The sequence below is a fragment of the Grus americana genome, chromosome 26 (assembly GCF_028858705.1).
Source record: "Grus americana isolate bGruAme1 chromosome 26, bGruAme1.mat, whole genome shotgun sequence".
Lineage (NCBI taxonomy): Eukaryota > Metazoa > Chordata > Aves > Gruiformes > Gruidae > Grus > Grus americana.
In genome coordinates, this window is record NC_072877.1 from 534,422 (window position 1) to 550,020 (window position 15,599).

Sequence of the window (15,599 nt, forward strand, 5' to 3'; positions counted from 1 at the left end):
ACGTAGGTTTATTAGTAAGGAAAAATGAACCTTTCTGTTCCCTCAATAACACTGCAACCTTCCCCCAAGAGAAACCTTTCTGTGTATGGGCCACGAGAGTTTGGAGGTTTTAAAAAAAAAAAAAAAAAAAAAAAAAAAAACAACCAACCAACCCCAAATGAAAACTATTCAAGGCCCTTTGCCATTCTGTACCTTAGCTCCTCCTCTTCCTGCAATGTGTCTCATAAAGGTGGTGACGAGTAAGGCTCTTTTCACCTCTGAGTTACTCTGTGTGCCTTAGAGATGCAGCGTGTTATCAGTTAAGTCTATGCATGGAGTGTTGGTTTTTCTCCCCCCAAGACAGCTTTTTGTTATAGTTGTTGGTATTGCTGTTATGTTCCTTTCATTGACTGCAATGTATTCAAAGAGACTGAGGAATGTTAATTATTCCCTTTCTAAAGACTAATAGAAGGAAATCTTAATACTTTTTAAAGTATTCTCTGACTATGATTTTATTGGGCTTGGTATATCTTGATTTTGTCACTGCTATAAAGAACCTGTGTTTTCAAGCCGAAGAATGTTGTTTCTCTGTAGAATGGTGAAAACTGGGGCTGGAAAGGACTAAGGCATCCCTTACTCTTAGGCAGGGAGAGCTCTACTTAGACTATTCCCACTAGGTGGTTATCTAATCTGTTCTTAAAAGTGCCTGGTAGTGGATGTGCTGCAGATTTTCTTTTGGCAATGTAATTCAGTGTTTAATCATTCTTATTAAAAACACTTTCTGAGTGCCTTGCCTTGTATTCATGGTGCTTAGTTTAGGCTGACAGTTCTCATTTTGATTCTCTGTTTTGTTTTTTCTACTGCTAGTAGGTTTCAGAGTTGCAAGTTATGTCCAAGTTATGCTGAGGTGGAAGATTCAAAATGGCAGGTTATCCTGAACTACACCCTTTGTTAATGGTATCTACTAAGTTACAGGCAGGGCTAAATCTAGGTCTTGTAACGCTCCTGGCTTTTCCTATGGCTGCAGTTTTAGTTTCAGTAGGATTGTTAGCTTCCCCTAACAGTTCTCTTACTTTTTTGGTTGGAATCATCCTCCCGTAGAACTAACTACAGTTTGTAAAAGTTGTAGCAAGAGACTTAAAAAGAATAAAACCGCAATTTTTCTATGCATCTCAAGTTACCCCTCTTTTCTAACTTTTTAACCCCCAAATACTGGCATACCCCCTACCCCCCCCAAACAAGCCCTTCTAATTGAAAAATACTTGTTTTCCTCTGTCCAAACAGGTGCTTCCTGTCTACCTCTAAGACCGTCTTTCTTCTTTTCCAGAAGTCTTTTCCCTGTTGCATTTGCTTTAAAATAAAACTCCTGCCAAAATTCAGATGCATGAATCCTGTACAAATTGTGCTTAAATAAGCCATTAAACTAATATTTTGCAAATTGTCATTTCAATCATTGTAACTTAGACCTGCTTTAAACAAATCAACTTTGGAGCTTGTTTTAAGCCTGTCTTGCAGACTACTACCTTAATGAATATGTGAAATTCTTTCCAAGCCTAATTAGGTTTTCTTTTTGTTTGCACCAGGCTAAACTTAAGAAAAAAAGCCTTAGTAATTTCTGAAAGAAAAAATGGAGGCTTCCCCTTATAATAGTGGAGCTTTAATCCAATGAACTTTACACTTTTGAGATGACACAAGCTGCTTGTTTACCAGAATTAGTGAGCTTTCATTGCATAAGCTTGCTCAATGATGAGTAGTTTGGGGCAATTGTTCATGGAACCATTAGATAGTACTGTTACTTTTTGTTTGGGAAATGGCTCTCCAGAAAATTACTGGCAGTTGCAAAGTGAACCGAAAGTTATGTACCATCCTCTTCTGCTTTTTATCATTGTTAATACTTAAACTAAACTGCTCAGTGACTGATCAGGAAGGATGACATTTTATGCCACTTCTGAGTATTTCACCAACAGTACAAATGCTCGTAACTGCTAGAAAGTTTTATTTTTGGAAAGGGAAAAAATGAAATAAGACCCTTAAATAAAACTGACTTGAGTGGAACTGCTCTGGTGAAGTAGGGTGCCATATACGTCATTGTAACGTTCAAGTTTAGGATAGTGAGGCAGGAACTGGAAACGCTTAAACCTGTGTTAAAACCTTGGTTTTAGCTGAAAAGCTCTGGCTACTGGCAGTTGGCGCCTTGCAGGTGGGACCTGGCTAAAACGAACTCAGGCTGAGTAAAGCCTGACTGTCAGAAAAAGCAGATGAAAGTTCTGCATGCCCACAGAAGACTTCCTGGCATGGCAGCTGGCACCCCACAAATAGCATTAAGGGCCTACCTGCTTGAGCGAGGTCGGTGTTGATATAACATGAGGAGGTTAGATGGGTTGGGACTTGCACCACATGCCGTTTACCCTGTGAGTTTGCCTGAAACTCGTTGCAGAATCAGGGTCGGCCTGACCTTTCGTTAAGCGTGAACTTCCATGTGGCTGTAGTGAGATGTGACTGTCAACTGTTTTGATAATTGTTGTTAAGTAAGTGGCTATGTATGTAGAGACAATTATGTGAAATTAAGAATGGGGAAACATGAGGTGAATATTAGCAAACATTTTCTAGGAGCAAAGGCTGTTAGGCTGTGAAGCGCTCTTCCAAAAAGCAATGGAAACCTCTTGCTGAGACACTTCAAGCTAGACAGAATGAAGTACAGAAGAGTACGCTGTAGGGAATTACATTGCCCTGATGTTAACCTGTGTGCGACCTCAGATGGCTCAGCTATTACTAAATTCCAGTGATAATTACTCCCTTTATTTCTAAACTGAATTGTTGTAATTCATTATAGTCTTGTCTAACGGGTCAAATTACTGGGAAACTAAAGCAGATACAAAATGAGTTGCTGATAGAGTTCTTCTTTGGGGCCTTAGTTGTTTGATCAGTGATTTGACGTTAATATACATATCTTTTTATTGGCTGCCAGTCACATTTTACGTTTTGATTTTTAAGTTCTGATTTCTACAGCTCCTGATTTAGGCTGCTGTGAACTGATGACTCTGTATGTAGTTCACTGGCCTTTAACAAATATAACCAGAAATGCTTTTCTGTGGATCCTTGTCCCTATACGTCCCTCCCGTTTCCTGGAGATGTTCTGTAGTCTGAGCTGAAGGGGGTTTTCTGTAGAGTAAGAATTAGTAATTAAAGCATGATTGGAATAGATAAATGTTCATTAGAGCTTTGTGCTGTTGGTGGTTGTGTATAAATTTAACATAATACAGTTCCTATCTCCCCAGAGCACCTGAACAAATGTTTAAACTCCAGTGAAATCAAAGGGGCACAAGTATGTGCTTACAAACTTTGAATCAGAGCTGTGAAATGCACTCTTGCTAATTTGCACCAACCATTCATACTAGTGTGAATACTTGTGTTGTCTGAATTAACTAGCAAGTGAACACCCAGGCAAAGGTTGTGATTCTCTTGCTAATTACCCTGTCATCTGATGTTAATTATTTATTATACTTCATTATATTCTGTAGCTCACTTATTTCATGTTTTTGTTTTGAACTGTTGGAGATGTGATCCATCCTTCTGGCACTATGATATTAAATTTTGTTTTAATTATAAGGCATGTACTAAAGCTTCATTAATTTATATTGCAGAGCTAATTGTAGGTCCTTTTTGCCTTTTTTTTTTTTTGGCAACAGAAGTTCTTAAAAGAATGCCCATTCTATTATGAGAGCCAATTTCTGCAGTAATTGTACAGAAGGCAATGGATGAATTGGACTTTATTTGCAAATTTTCTTGCTGAATGGCTGCAGGACAATTCTGTTTAGGGTATAAAAAGATGTTTTTAAGGAATCCTGAAAAAAGAGGAATGCCAGCTTTCATTCTGAATTTGGTATCGACTAAACATGGCCACAGATTTGTAGAACTGAGTAAATTTGTTCTTGAGCCCTGGAAAACATGAGCCTGGGCGTGAAGAGCCTTGATGCTCTAGTGATCCAGAAGGAGCCTGTCTTGATTGTGAATGTTTTCAAACTTGCACTGTGCTTGGTTTTAGATTTTTGGATTGCTCTCAGAATGGACTAAGCAACGTACTTGGTTCCAGATATTCCCAAACTTAGGTGAGTTGCAGTTCTTTAGAATGCCCCGTATGCGTTGAGTGCTCTTTCAAATGTTACTTTATTGTTGTTTCCAAGATTGATTTTATTTACATGTGCAATATCTATCACAGATGCAGAGGTAAATCTGCATTTGTCCAGAGTAGCCTATAATCCGGGCCAGTTGTGGGTTTTTGGTGTTTACTGTCAAACACTGGGAGCCTGACTGTGTTTGTGTGTTTGTTTAGAGGTGTTCTGTTCCCACAGTTCTGCGTTTTGTGCGATGCTTGACTAGGAATTGAATGGTCTTTCGTTTAAGAAAAGCAGCCTCTTAGGTGGTTTGAGCTGGAAATGCAAAATTAGCGTATGTGATGACTTAGGAGACTTGTTTCAAGGCACATAGCGAGTTTGTGGCAGTGCTGGGCTTGCAGGATGAGCTCATGAATCTCAAAGTGAGATCTGGATTAGCAAGCTTTACGCAGCCTGAGAAGAAAAAACGTTTGCACAAACATCTGCAAAGGGAATCTGATGACTTTCACAAGATCTTAAATAGATTGTACTGAATCAATTATCCAAGTCCTGTATGTTAACTACAGCTGAGACTTTAACTGGGACCCAGTGAGCTAAAAAGGAGCCTTCATCCTTTCGAGCCAGCAGGAGCTGTGCCAAGCTGGGCTCGGCTGGAAGTCTTTCTTTGTAGATCTTGCTGGCTGTCAGTGTGAAAGGTGGATGGAGGCTAAAAATGGCTCAGAAGCACGGCTGGGTGTACGCAGGGAATAGCAATGAGAATGGCAAAGGCACGCTTGGGTTCTCCGGTGAAATAAGAGACCGAATCTGCAGACGTTATGGAAAGCATCCAAGAGGGTGGAAAATGTGCATCAAACAGGTTATGTGGCTACAATGAGGAACTGCTTGCATGAGGAAATGGCAGGAGAAGGAAGTGAGGGAGCGGAGGAAAGAAAAAAAAAAAAACCAAACGAAAAACCCCGAACAAGATCGAACGACGACGCCGATGCCAAGCAAGGGGGAGATTCAGGGAATGAGTAAAATAGAGGGTGAGCCTGCAAAGCCTCCTGCCGAGCAGGTAGGGGACAGAGGTAACTGGTGCCCTCGGAGGAGGCTTTCCCGGCAAGAGGCCCGGCGCTGCGGCTGCCGCCGAGCCAGGCGCGGAGGGGACCTGCCCCGGGTGCGGGCCATGCTGCCCGCCCGGCCCGGCCCTACGGGGGGCGGCGAGGGACCCGCCGCGCCGCCCTCTCCGGAGCGCCGCCCCGCCCGCCCCCCCGCCGGGTGACGTCACCCCCAGCTCGGCCGGCGCCATTTTGAAAGTGGAGCGTTTGGGGGGGGCCGGAGCGAGGCGCGGAGCGGGGGCAGCCCCAAGAGCGGAGCCGGCCGCACCCCCGCCGCCATCCGCCGCCATCCGCTCCCTGCCGCCGCCCCCCGCCCGGCACCGGCGGCCCCGCCGCGCAGCGCCGAGACCGCCCGACCCGCCGCGGCCGCTATCGCGAGCCCAACATGGCAGGTAAGGGGAGGCTGCCCCCGCGGGGCACCGGCCCCTGACGCCGCCGCCGGGTTGGGGGCGCAGGTGAGGCTGCGGCAGCGGCCTGCCGGCCGGGCGGCGGGGTTGCCGGCCGGGGGCAGCGGGCAGCGCCGCCTGCGTCCCCCGCCTGCCCCGGCTCGCCGGGGTTTTCTCCCCCGCTCGCGGAACGCCTGGCAGCCTGCCTCTGCCGAGCCGCGGCTGCCGGCGTGCCGACTGCCCCTGCCTCGCTCGCTCCCCCGGCCCCGCTCTCCCATTCCGCCTCGCCTGCGCGTTCCTGATTTTTTTTAATCCCCCCCCAATCTGGGAAATCGTGCTTTCTTCCCACCCACCCCTTCTTCCTTTCCCTCCCTTTGGGGGTGGGGAGGGAAGCATGAAAGAAGCAAGGTGTAGGGGCTTCGATGGGGGAAGTGGTGTATTTTGAAGTTCAGTGTGCAGGAGGCTTGCAGACAGGGTGGGTCTTTTGCTTTTTTGCTTTTTTTTTTTTTGTCTCCCTGTAGGCTTTTTGAATTTGTATACGTGCTTGTACGTTGCATTTATTTCTCAGGTGGAGTTAGTGAGGACTGTGCAGAGAAGTGCTGCTGTGCATGGAGAGGTGTTCCAGGGTGCAGACGTGCTCATGTCGAGTACAATTGCACCCTTCTGCAGGGTGCAGCTTTTAAGCATCTGCAAATGAGAGTAAAATTTGGTACAGGATGTAATTAAATAATACAGGTCTTACTGTGTTTTCTTTCTCGTTCCTTCCTGTGCTTGCTCCCCATTTTGCATCCTAAAGTGCTCTCGGTAGGCTAGAAGCATGTATGCATAAGGTATCTCTTCCTTCTTACTTTTCCTTTGCAATTTCTTAATTTGCAAATATATTCATCCCCCTCCTCTGCAAATGAATTGTCTTTTCAGCCCTTTGCATTTGCAGGAGCAAGCATGAGAGGCTGTATTAGGTTTGTGCTTTGCTTTTTTCCCCCTACACCATATACCCATGCTCCACCCTCCTCTTTTTGTTTTAGGCAGGGGGGAGAGGAAAAAGTACCAACTCGGTTCAAGTAAATTGTATGAAAAATAGAAGTTTAGCCTTAAGTAGGAAGAGGAGTGATTTTTCTTACAAGCTGTCCCTGTTAAATGCCTCTGTGATGCCAGCTGCTAAATGAGAAATGAAGAGGTTGGAGAGAGGAAAGAAAATGGGTTGTATGGGTTTTAGGGAGTAGTGGAGAGGTGTGTGTGGCAAACCTTTCCAGTGTATCTGCAAAAAACCATTTTGACATCTCTTGTATAGACGGTTGCTTGTGCTTGCCTTCACCTTGTCAGGCTATGTAGCTTGCATATCTGTAATCCTTCAGAAAAGAAATGAAGGCAAGCAAAAAATGTGAACTGGACTCTGATTGTATTCCAGCACTTTTCTTAACATTCTGAAACACTTGGTCTTTTTTGGAAGGATTATTGGGGGGCTTCTGATTTCCTTGTCTTTGACTTCTCCTCCTCCCCCCCCCCCCCAACTTAGTGTAGAACAGGGAAGTCCCTTCTGTATTCTTTGTTATCCCAAAAGCCATACCAGACCTCTGGATTGACGTGTAAATGCCATCTGTTGCTCAGCCTGTTTGAATTGTGCTGAGGAAAAGTTCCATTTTGACAGTGGCTTTCAAAAAAAAAAAAAAAAAAAAAAAAAGGCAAGCCCATTTCAGTCTCTTCCTGTATGTACCCAGGCCTGCAGTGATTTGCTCAGAATGAAATGCAAAAGAAATGGGTGGTGATTTTTCTGTGTGTTTTGGTGGCAGGGTTCAAATGAATCACTGCCTTCCGCCGAGGCAGTAATGTTCCTGAAGTTTTCTCTTCGATCCGTTTTCTATGGTAGTAGAACTTGTTAACATCAGATTGTTTGTTTGCTTTTCTGCTCGGACTTGCTGCTTTTTTTAAGGCTGATAATTGCTTTCATTACTTCTGGGAAGAGACTCTAAAGCTGTGGTAAAATTTTTTTTCTTTAGCCTTTAGTATGTAGGTTCAGTTCAATGTTTTTGTAATAGAAGGAAAAGAATAGCATGCTTGGTTTATATTGAATGAAAGATTGAAATTTTCCAAAAATGTACATCTTTTTCTGACAGTTACGGTTTAAGTTGTTTGTGTGTGTGTTTGTACAGAGTTCTGACTTTTAAAGTAGGAAGAAGCTTCGTGTGAAATAAGATGTTCATGCGCTCTCGCTTTAAATGCGGGGCTAAAGTTAGCGCTAGCAATGTTACTTAGTCCAGCAAGATTTTGGCGAGGGAGGCTTTTATCACTCTTACTGCTTATGCTTACGCTGTTTTTGACAAACGTTGCATTGAATGCTGGCAAACCACTAATGACAAAAACAATATCTGTAAAGGAAAAAGGTGGGGAGGGGCAATTTGTAATTGTGGCGACAGCATTGCTGAGGAAGTAGGCGGGTACAATGTTGTCTGAAATTCTCGGTAACTATTGTGTGCTCTTCGTGTTGCTGGGGGGGGTGTCTCATTTTTTTTGATTGTGTTTTTTAGGAGCTGGAGGAGGAAATGACATTCAGTGGTGTTTTTCTCAGGTGAAAGGCGCTGTAGATGACGATGTAGCAGAAGGTAAGAGCGATATTTTTTACTGAATGTTTTCTGACTTTTTAGCTACTCCTTAGGTAGGGAGATGTGAATGCAATCTCACTAAAATAGCTCAGTGTTGCTGCATGCAACTTGAGCAAAGCAAATAGACATTTAAAGTGCACTCAGATACCCAGATTCAGGATTAAACTATGGCTTGAGAGTACTGTTCAGCACACTTTTAAGAAGGGCTGAATTCAGGTTTCTAAAATGTTTTGCTGGAATTGTTTTCTGAGATTGTGAAGTTTTTCCTGTCACTCAGCTTTTGACTTGTGTTTTTTCCTAATCTGCAAAATGGGGAATGTGATACTTGCATTCCACACGGAGGTGTTGTGAGAATTGATTAATCATGTTTGTACTCTTTGAAGATCTAAGTACTAGATAAAGATCAAGTAATTGCCCCAATCTTTCCAGCTTATATTAACCAGGAGGGGAAGAAATCTGAATATTTGTGCTTACTTATTAAGAGGGGTTTTGTGTTTGAAATACTACTGAAAATTGCCTAAAACTTTTCTAAGCTGGCAATGACAAATGTCATCTTACACTAAGATGGCTGCCTCTGATTGTGACTGCAAAAAATGTACTCGTTATTTTCTTTTACTTGGATTGGGGATCATTAGAGGAATGATGCTTTGTCTGTGCTGCTCAGTTGCTGTGCTAGGGAGCAAAATTTCTTCTGTGATCTTTTTTGAGGGAAGTCTCACTGACTTTTAAATTTCTTTGGCCATGAAGTCCTGTTTACACAACACAGCCTGTAAGATCATGATTAAATTTTTTTCTTTTGCAAGCAGTTGGCCATGTCACGTATGTAATTCTTAAGGTTTTTCTTTTTTATACGTATTTTGAATGCTTTGACTTACAAGTGAGATTAATGTTGTATTTGGAAAAGTGGTAACTACAGTTTCCATTATTTCTCCATTTGATGTGTGGTTCAAATTAGTTTCCAAAGGCCAAAAAATGAGTATAAACATATATGCGTTGGTTTTATTTATTAGGTGCAGCATGTGGCAAATGATGCACTTACAAAAACTCCTGTCATTTACAAGCTGAAAGATGGCTTTTGGAAACAAGGAAGCTGTAACAATTTTTTTAAAGTTTAATTTTAAATTCCTCAGGAACTATATTTTAAAGCTTGAACTCAAAACTACTGTAAAATGTAGTATAATTTTTCCCCAACAAACTTTAAATTCTGTAACCTTTATTTTAATTACATATCAAACTGAATCCTTAATTAAGTACAAATATTGAAGAAGTTGTGGTTGTGTGGCAGGTGTTTGCAAATAATTCTTCACTAAAATAGGCATGTTAACATGCATGTGATAATAAACTTTATCTATGTATGGTAAAGTGGCTTTTACAGGGATCTGGAAATGCAGAAGTCAGGAAATAGTCTGTCCTTAACTTCCTTAGCTGTTCAGAAGTATTGTACTTTGTGTTACGTAAGATGACTTGCTAGCCTTATGCTTCCTGACAGGTTAGCAGCTGTACTGTGTATTGCTGGTGTCATAGCGGGTGGAGTTCAGGGAGGCCTTTGCTGTAAGTGAATTAGCTAGCTTCAGTTTCGGCAAGCCAGACAGCATGGTTTCAAAAAAAATGTAAGAATGTCCATTTTTGATTTTATGGAAGATACAGCCTTCTGATTTTGTGACCCAAAGAGCAAAGAGAAGTTTCGTTTCATTGTCAGCTATAGCTGACTTCAGATGAGTCTTAAGGTACAAACCCCAGAGTCTTGATATACTGCAAGACATCCTAAAATTTAAATGCCTAGATCCTGGAGAGAGGTCCCAAGGTTGGCATTACATTTGGTTGTAATGAGTTTGTTGAGCTGAAATTCTCTCCTCTTCTGTGTGTTCAGCTCCCACAATTCATGCTGGAAGTTGTTGTAAGCCAGCTAATCAAAGTGCAAGTTTAGCTTCCATACGATCCTTTGAGTTCTTGTTAAGCTTTGTAATGTCTCCCTGTGATACTGTTGGAAGGGTTAATAATGTATCAAGCTGGTCACATTTTTCCTTTTATTAGCTATATTTCTGGCTTTAAGGTTCATTTTAATGAAGCAGAGCCTTGTGTGGTTCTTGCAAAAATTGGAACAGCAGCTTTGTGTGCTTTTGGTCCTCCTTCAGGATACCCAAGGACAGGTTGACAGTGGCTCATAGTGTAGTCTGAGGACCTTTTTTCCTTCCCTGCCTTTCTGTCTGCTTTCTTGTGGCAGACACCATGGTGAAAGCTAAAGAAAATCTTGCTGTCTGAAACTTAAATGACTGTTTAACCCAGTGGTCTGCAAGCTAACAAGTATGGACTCTAATGCTGTCTGTGACTGAGGACAGTACCAATTTGTGTACGGTAGTACCTAGGGTGTGGATTTTTGGTTTTTGAATGGCTTTAGAGCTCAAATTTTAAAAACTAACTTTTTCTGTGGAATGCTGAAACCTCACTGAAAACAAACCTGAAAGAAAGGGAGGTTTCACTTTCTGTTTTCTTCCTGTTTGTAATACAATGTTGCAATATTTGTTTTGGAAAGCTAGCTTAAACTAAACTAATAGAAGCCTTAACCAAGAAAATGGCATCCATTTAATTGCATTACTTAGTAGAATGTGAAACCAGTGGTCTCTCTACAATGTTGCCTATGAAACAGGCCAATGGAGAATAACATTTTTAATACAGTAATAGTGGCAGGAACTTTAAAAAGCTTGCTAAGAATGCTAGTACATAGCTTCCAGTATGTTTGAGGTCAAATCTGACCTCCTAAACTTCACATAATATGTATAACCTATAATTCTTTAGATACTTAGGCTAGAATGGCTGTCTATTACAAAGTCAATATTTGGTGGCTTTGATGGCTGAAACATGAACACTGATACATATAGTTTTTTATTTTCTGGCTTTCTAAGCAGATAGATGGATGTGACGACGTTTCTTTTAGAGCTAATGAGAGTGGAAGGGAAAGAAGGGGGAAAGCTGTTACTAAAGCTTGAGGAAAGAAGATGGCAATGAGTTTATATCTGGGGCCTGCCTGTGGTGTTCTGCTGTGACAAAGCTTTTCTAACTTGAGGAATATGGATGTGTGAGGAGCAGAGAATTTAGCCTCTCTTCTCTTGGTATGTATGGAATTTATCCTTGGTTGTAAGCTGTGGCCTGGCCCTATCAGATCACAAAGTTAAGCACAGAAACTCGGTTATAAATTGAAATCTGAGTGTCAGCTTCAGATTGGGTCCTTAATTTTAAGTAATTGCAAAAGTCTGCCTTTTTGTGATTTAGCAGTCCATTGCATAAGGGCAAGGGTGTTGTAGCTTGTGCTGCCTCTGTTTCTGAAATAGCTGATTCTTTGCTCAACAGAAGTTTTCCTCCCTTCTTAATTTTAGCCCAATCCTACAACGTATCTGTGTTCAACTTGTTCCGTATACTCTGGAGACTCAACAGCCAGGACATTAGATTAGACAGGACTTCTGCAGTGAAGAACACAGAGTCATTGTCCTTGATAAGTTCAATGATCAGGTTATCAAAAGCATCTGTAAGGCATGGATTTTTCTTCTTTTGTGCCATCACTGTTTTGATGTAAGTAAGACTTAACTGTCCCAAAATACTTGAAAGCACACATTACCATGTTGTCTTAGTGGAAGTTTCCTTTAGGGGAACGATTATAGAAAAGGATTACAAAGATTTTCTGCAGCAGTTTTGTTGTTTTGGGACTTGTTTTTACTCTTCTGCTGTTATGTTCTCCAAGATGTGGCATAATGGCAACTCTAGTTGGAAAAAGCCCTAAGAATTGTGCGTTTAAACTGTTTCTGAAAACTAGACACTTGCTTAGTGGAATGAGTTCGTACTTCAGAACAAATTAAGTCAAATTTGTTTAATTACTTGGCAGAAGGAAAAGAGTCAAGCTGCTGTATCTGAATGTTCTTTCAAGTGTAATCCAAAGATCTGCAGAAGTCTGATAGTCTGGGTCCAAGGCTGGGAGCCAGGAACTTAAATCCTAAGCTTTAACCCTGAGTGATTACCTCTCATCTTTGACAAGTTGTTTAACTATTTTATGCCTGAATTGTGTCTGGAAGAAATACTGGAATATCTGCTGTGGGTGCTGATTACTGACATAACTTTAAAGTCTGATGCTTAACCATTCTGTACGGCTTTGTTAATAATCTATGACTTGTTTCATGTTTCCTCTTTTATAGCCAAAAACATTACTGTAATCTGTTTCAGTTTGTGCAGATGATGAACAGATGAAGTCTCTTTATGTTTCTATCCCTAGCCAGCTCATGTTTATGTCTCTGACCACACACAAGATTTGACTTTTTTTCTTGTTCAGGAATGCTTTCTGTATTTGATTCTAGGTGTGTTGTATTTTTCAAGTGTAGTTTCATGTTTATTTTTGGCAGACTTCAAAATTGCAGAGCAGCTATGGGGAACTGTTGTTGCTTCAGTAATGGTAGTTTGTCTTCGCTGCGTGAAAATAGTTATCGCGGAGTAAGGAAAACTGAAGCCAGGAATGAGGACTGCTGTAAAAAGCAGTTTACCACCATCTGGAGTTCACCATCTTCTTTTGCCTTATGAAGAAATCTTTTCTTTGTCAAGTAATGTGTATCTGTTATAGCGGGTTAGAGCTGTTGAGCCTCCTTCAGAAAGTTGGTTAGCTCTGTCCTACCAGACTGTTACTCCTGGTGGCACATTTCTGTGGGCTTACCAACAACTGACTAATAGGAGCCTATACCTTGCAGATGGAGGGATGTTGCTGGGATCAGTTGGGAAGAAAGGCTTCTACCCACCTGTGTTGGTGGGCAGGAGTCACAGAAGAGAAACAGTGGCATTCTAGAAGCCACTGCTGGGTGTTTTTAATGGGAGTTGACAGAAGAGGAGGGGAGGAAAAATTTTCAGAGAAAAGTAGCAAAGGTGTGAGAAGTTGCAATAATGCTGCTAAAGAAAGATTGGAGTATAATTGTGGGAGGGAGCTTAATTTTGAGGGCTGTTCTGTTATGTTATGTTCTGCTCATAAGGTAACATTAGTTAGAAGGAGTAAGGACGAGTAATAGGTTTGTTTTTTTTAAGGAGTAGTTTGAAATACGCTGTAGATAAGTAAAAAGACCCAAGCTTATAGCCCTATTCTGTATTCCTAAGTCTGCTTCTGTATTTTAGCTCTTTTATCTTCAGCTGTTTGTAGAATGACTGACTATCTAGAGAGAGAAATAGGCTACTGTGTTCTAGGAACTGCTGGTCTAGATTGACTAAAGCGTGCATTTAAAGTGTGAAGTCCCCCAAAACAAAGAGCATTTAGCAAAGGGCTAAATAGTAAGTGGCTGTTTAGCTCCCTAGGAGATATTCAGTACTCTCTTGACATGGCTTTGGTAGCTAGGGCACTTGAGCTTGTCAGTCATGCTGACCAGTATTGTTCTGTTACTTCTGTCATGCTTTGCTGTTCTTGGAATCTTTTTGGCTTAAATTAAAAATAAGGTTTTTTTGTGTCTTAAATACAGCAGTTACAGTGATCAAGCTGTCGGACTCCAACAGTACAAATGAATGCAGCTTGGCTATCAGTGGCAATCCTGGTGGATTACAGCTCTTGATTAGCTTTGTGAAACTTCATAGCTTTTAATTTTAAAAGTGCTACCTAAATGATTCTGTTTTGGGTATTTCTACCCCAGAAATGGGTTTCTGTGGTAGCTGTAGCTTCATAGAATGTGTTTTGGAAGAACTAAAATAAAGAATAGAGCTGTGCTGTCTGCCTCTCCCCCCCCCCCCCCCCCCCAGCTTTCTGTTCTCTCTGACTTGCCTATTTAGGCCATGGCTACATGTTTGGCAGCATTTCTGCTTAAAGAGGCACTCCTTCCCACTTTGCTGGCACAAGTGTTCATGTAACTGCACAATGAACTTGTTTGGGAAGCTGATCCAGCTGAAAAATACTTAAAATTGTGGTTTTGACTGGATTAATTTTCAGCTGAATTGAACCCCAATCTGGTTCTCAGTGCTTTGTGCGTGTGTGTGTAGTGTGGAGAGCGATCAAGTGGCTCAAAGGAACACGAGGAACTCTGGAAGAGGGTTGGTCTCTTTATAGGATTTTATGTACAGTCAACACAAGACTCTGATCTCTAAGTGCTATGCTGCTACAAATGGTAAAACCAACTGATAAAAAGGACTTTAAACCTTTCCAGTTCAGGATATATACTTTGAACATGTGCTATCTGAAGGCCAGCAATAGAATATATCTAATACCAATACTGTAACAGTAATCTTAAGAGACTGAACTAAAATACTGGCCAAATAAAATAGTTGAAGCTTTGTATGGTGAACTAATGCTTGACAGAGATCTTGGATCACTGGTGATAGGTGCTGCTATTGAAAACAAATAGACCTGTAGATTTTTACTGGGTTATGTTGCAGTTGAATCAGATCCCTGAACTTAAGGCTTTGTGGACGTGCAAACACTAGAGGTGTAGAGAAGGGGCAATGAAAACGTGTGCCTGAGGGCAGGTGGAGAATGCAGAACTACCTCATTCGATAGCAGCACAGATTTAGGTAGGTATAAGCCAGTTGTCAAACTGCTGTGCGGTGTGACAGTTCTAGATTTTTTCAAAATTAGGCATCATGTACACATGTGCAGGGATACACAATGTCATTTATCACTATGTTGTAAATAATCTTTTTGACATTTTTTTGCAGCAAAACCAGTACACATGAAATAGGTTTTCTTCCTTCAGTGTCCACACAAGCAGTATGTGGAAGTGAGATTTGTTTAGCAGTGTTGCTGGCTCTGTTAGGAAAAAGAGCTGTGTTAATATTGGTACCATTTAGTTTCTTGGAAGCTGTTGTAGAAAAGAATGCCACTTAATTGGGAGATGGATTACTTACTGATTGCTTTACTGTAAAGCACTTTAAAAAGATAATCTGGCAAATGATAATCTTCTCTTACCATGTCTTATCACTCTTAATATGATTTGCAAAATTGGTCCCTTGTTTGGGGTTTTGACTTCACCTAAACTAATGGATTGTCTCACATTTAGATGCTGTAGAATTAGGCTTTCTTTGTTTTAGATGCTGTTTAAGCGTGCATACAATTAAATCTGCTATGTACTGTACATCCTGTAGTAAAAACATCAATTACTGATGGTACCAAATTAAGGCTGCCATTTGTTCTTTCCTCTTTAGGAAACACTGTGCTCCCAAAGCAATTTCCTTAGTGTAAGATGCTTTTATAACTGCCTTAAGGGTATTTTCCAGGCATTTTTTCATATTTTCAATGCTCTCTAAGATGCAGTAGCATAACTGTGCCTAGAGTTTTGTTTAGTATGGAGCAAAAAGTTTTGCAGAATAAGTCAGAGTTGAGTAATTATTTAAAACTGAGGTTTATCCTTCTAAAAAAATGATCGAAATGAAAATATTTTGAAATGAATGAGAAGTCCTAGCATAGGTAGGCACTTA

The 15,599-nt window shown here is 41.3% G+C and overlaps 1 protein-coding gene across 4 annotated transcripts in view; it reads left to right on the plus strand.

Annotated features, from left to right (window-relative positions):
* PPP2R2A (protein phosphatase 2 regulatory subunit Balpha) overlaps positions 1 to 15,599 on the plus strand; it is a 46,074-nt gene that overhangs the window by 606 nt on the left and 29,869 nt on the right. For 2 of the 4 annotated variants that reach the window (XM_054804416.1, XM_054804413.1), the window contains exons 1-2: positions 5,354 to 5,583; positions 8,103 to 8,177. Coding sequence is in view for 1 of the 4 variants with exons in the window: in XM_054804413.1 (XP_054660388.1) it covers positions 5,577 to 5,583; positions 8,103 to 8,177 (82 nt within the window). In the remaining 3 variants the exon portion in view is untranslated. Of the gene's footprint in view, positions 1 to 5,353; positions 5,584 to 8,102; positions 8,178 to 15,599 lie in introns of those variants that run through there. The other 2 variants (XM_054804414.1, XM_054804415.1) reach the window with 1 other exon arrangement.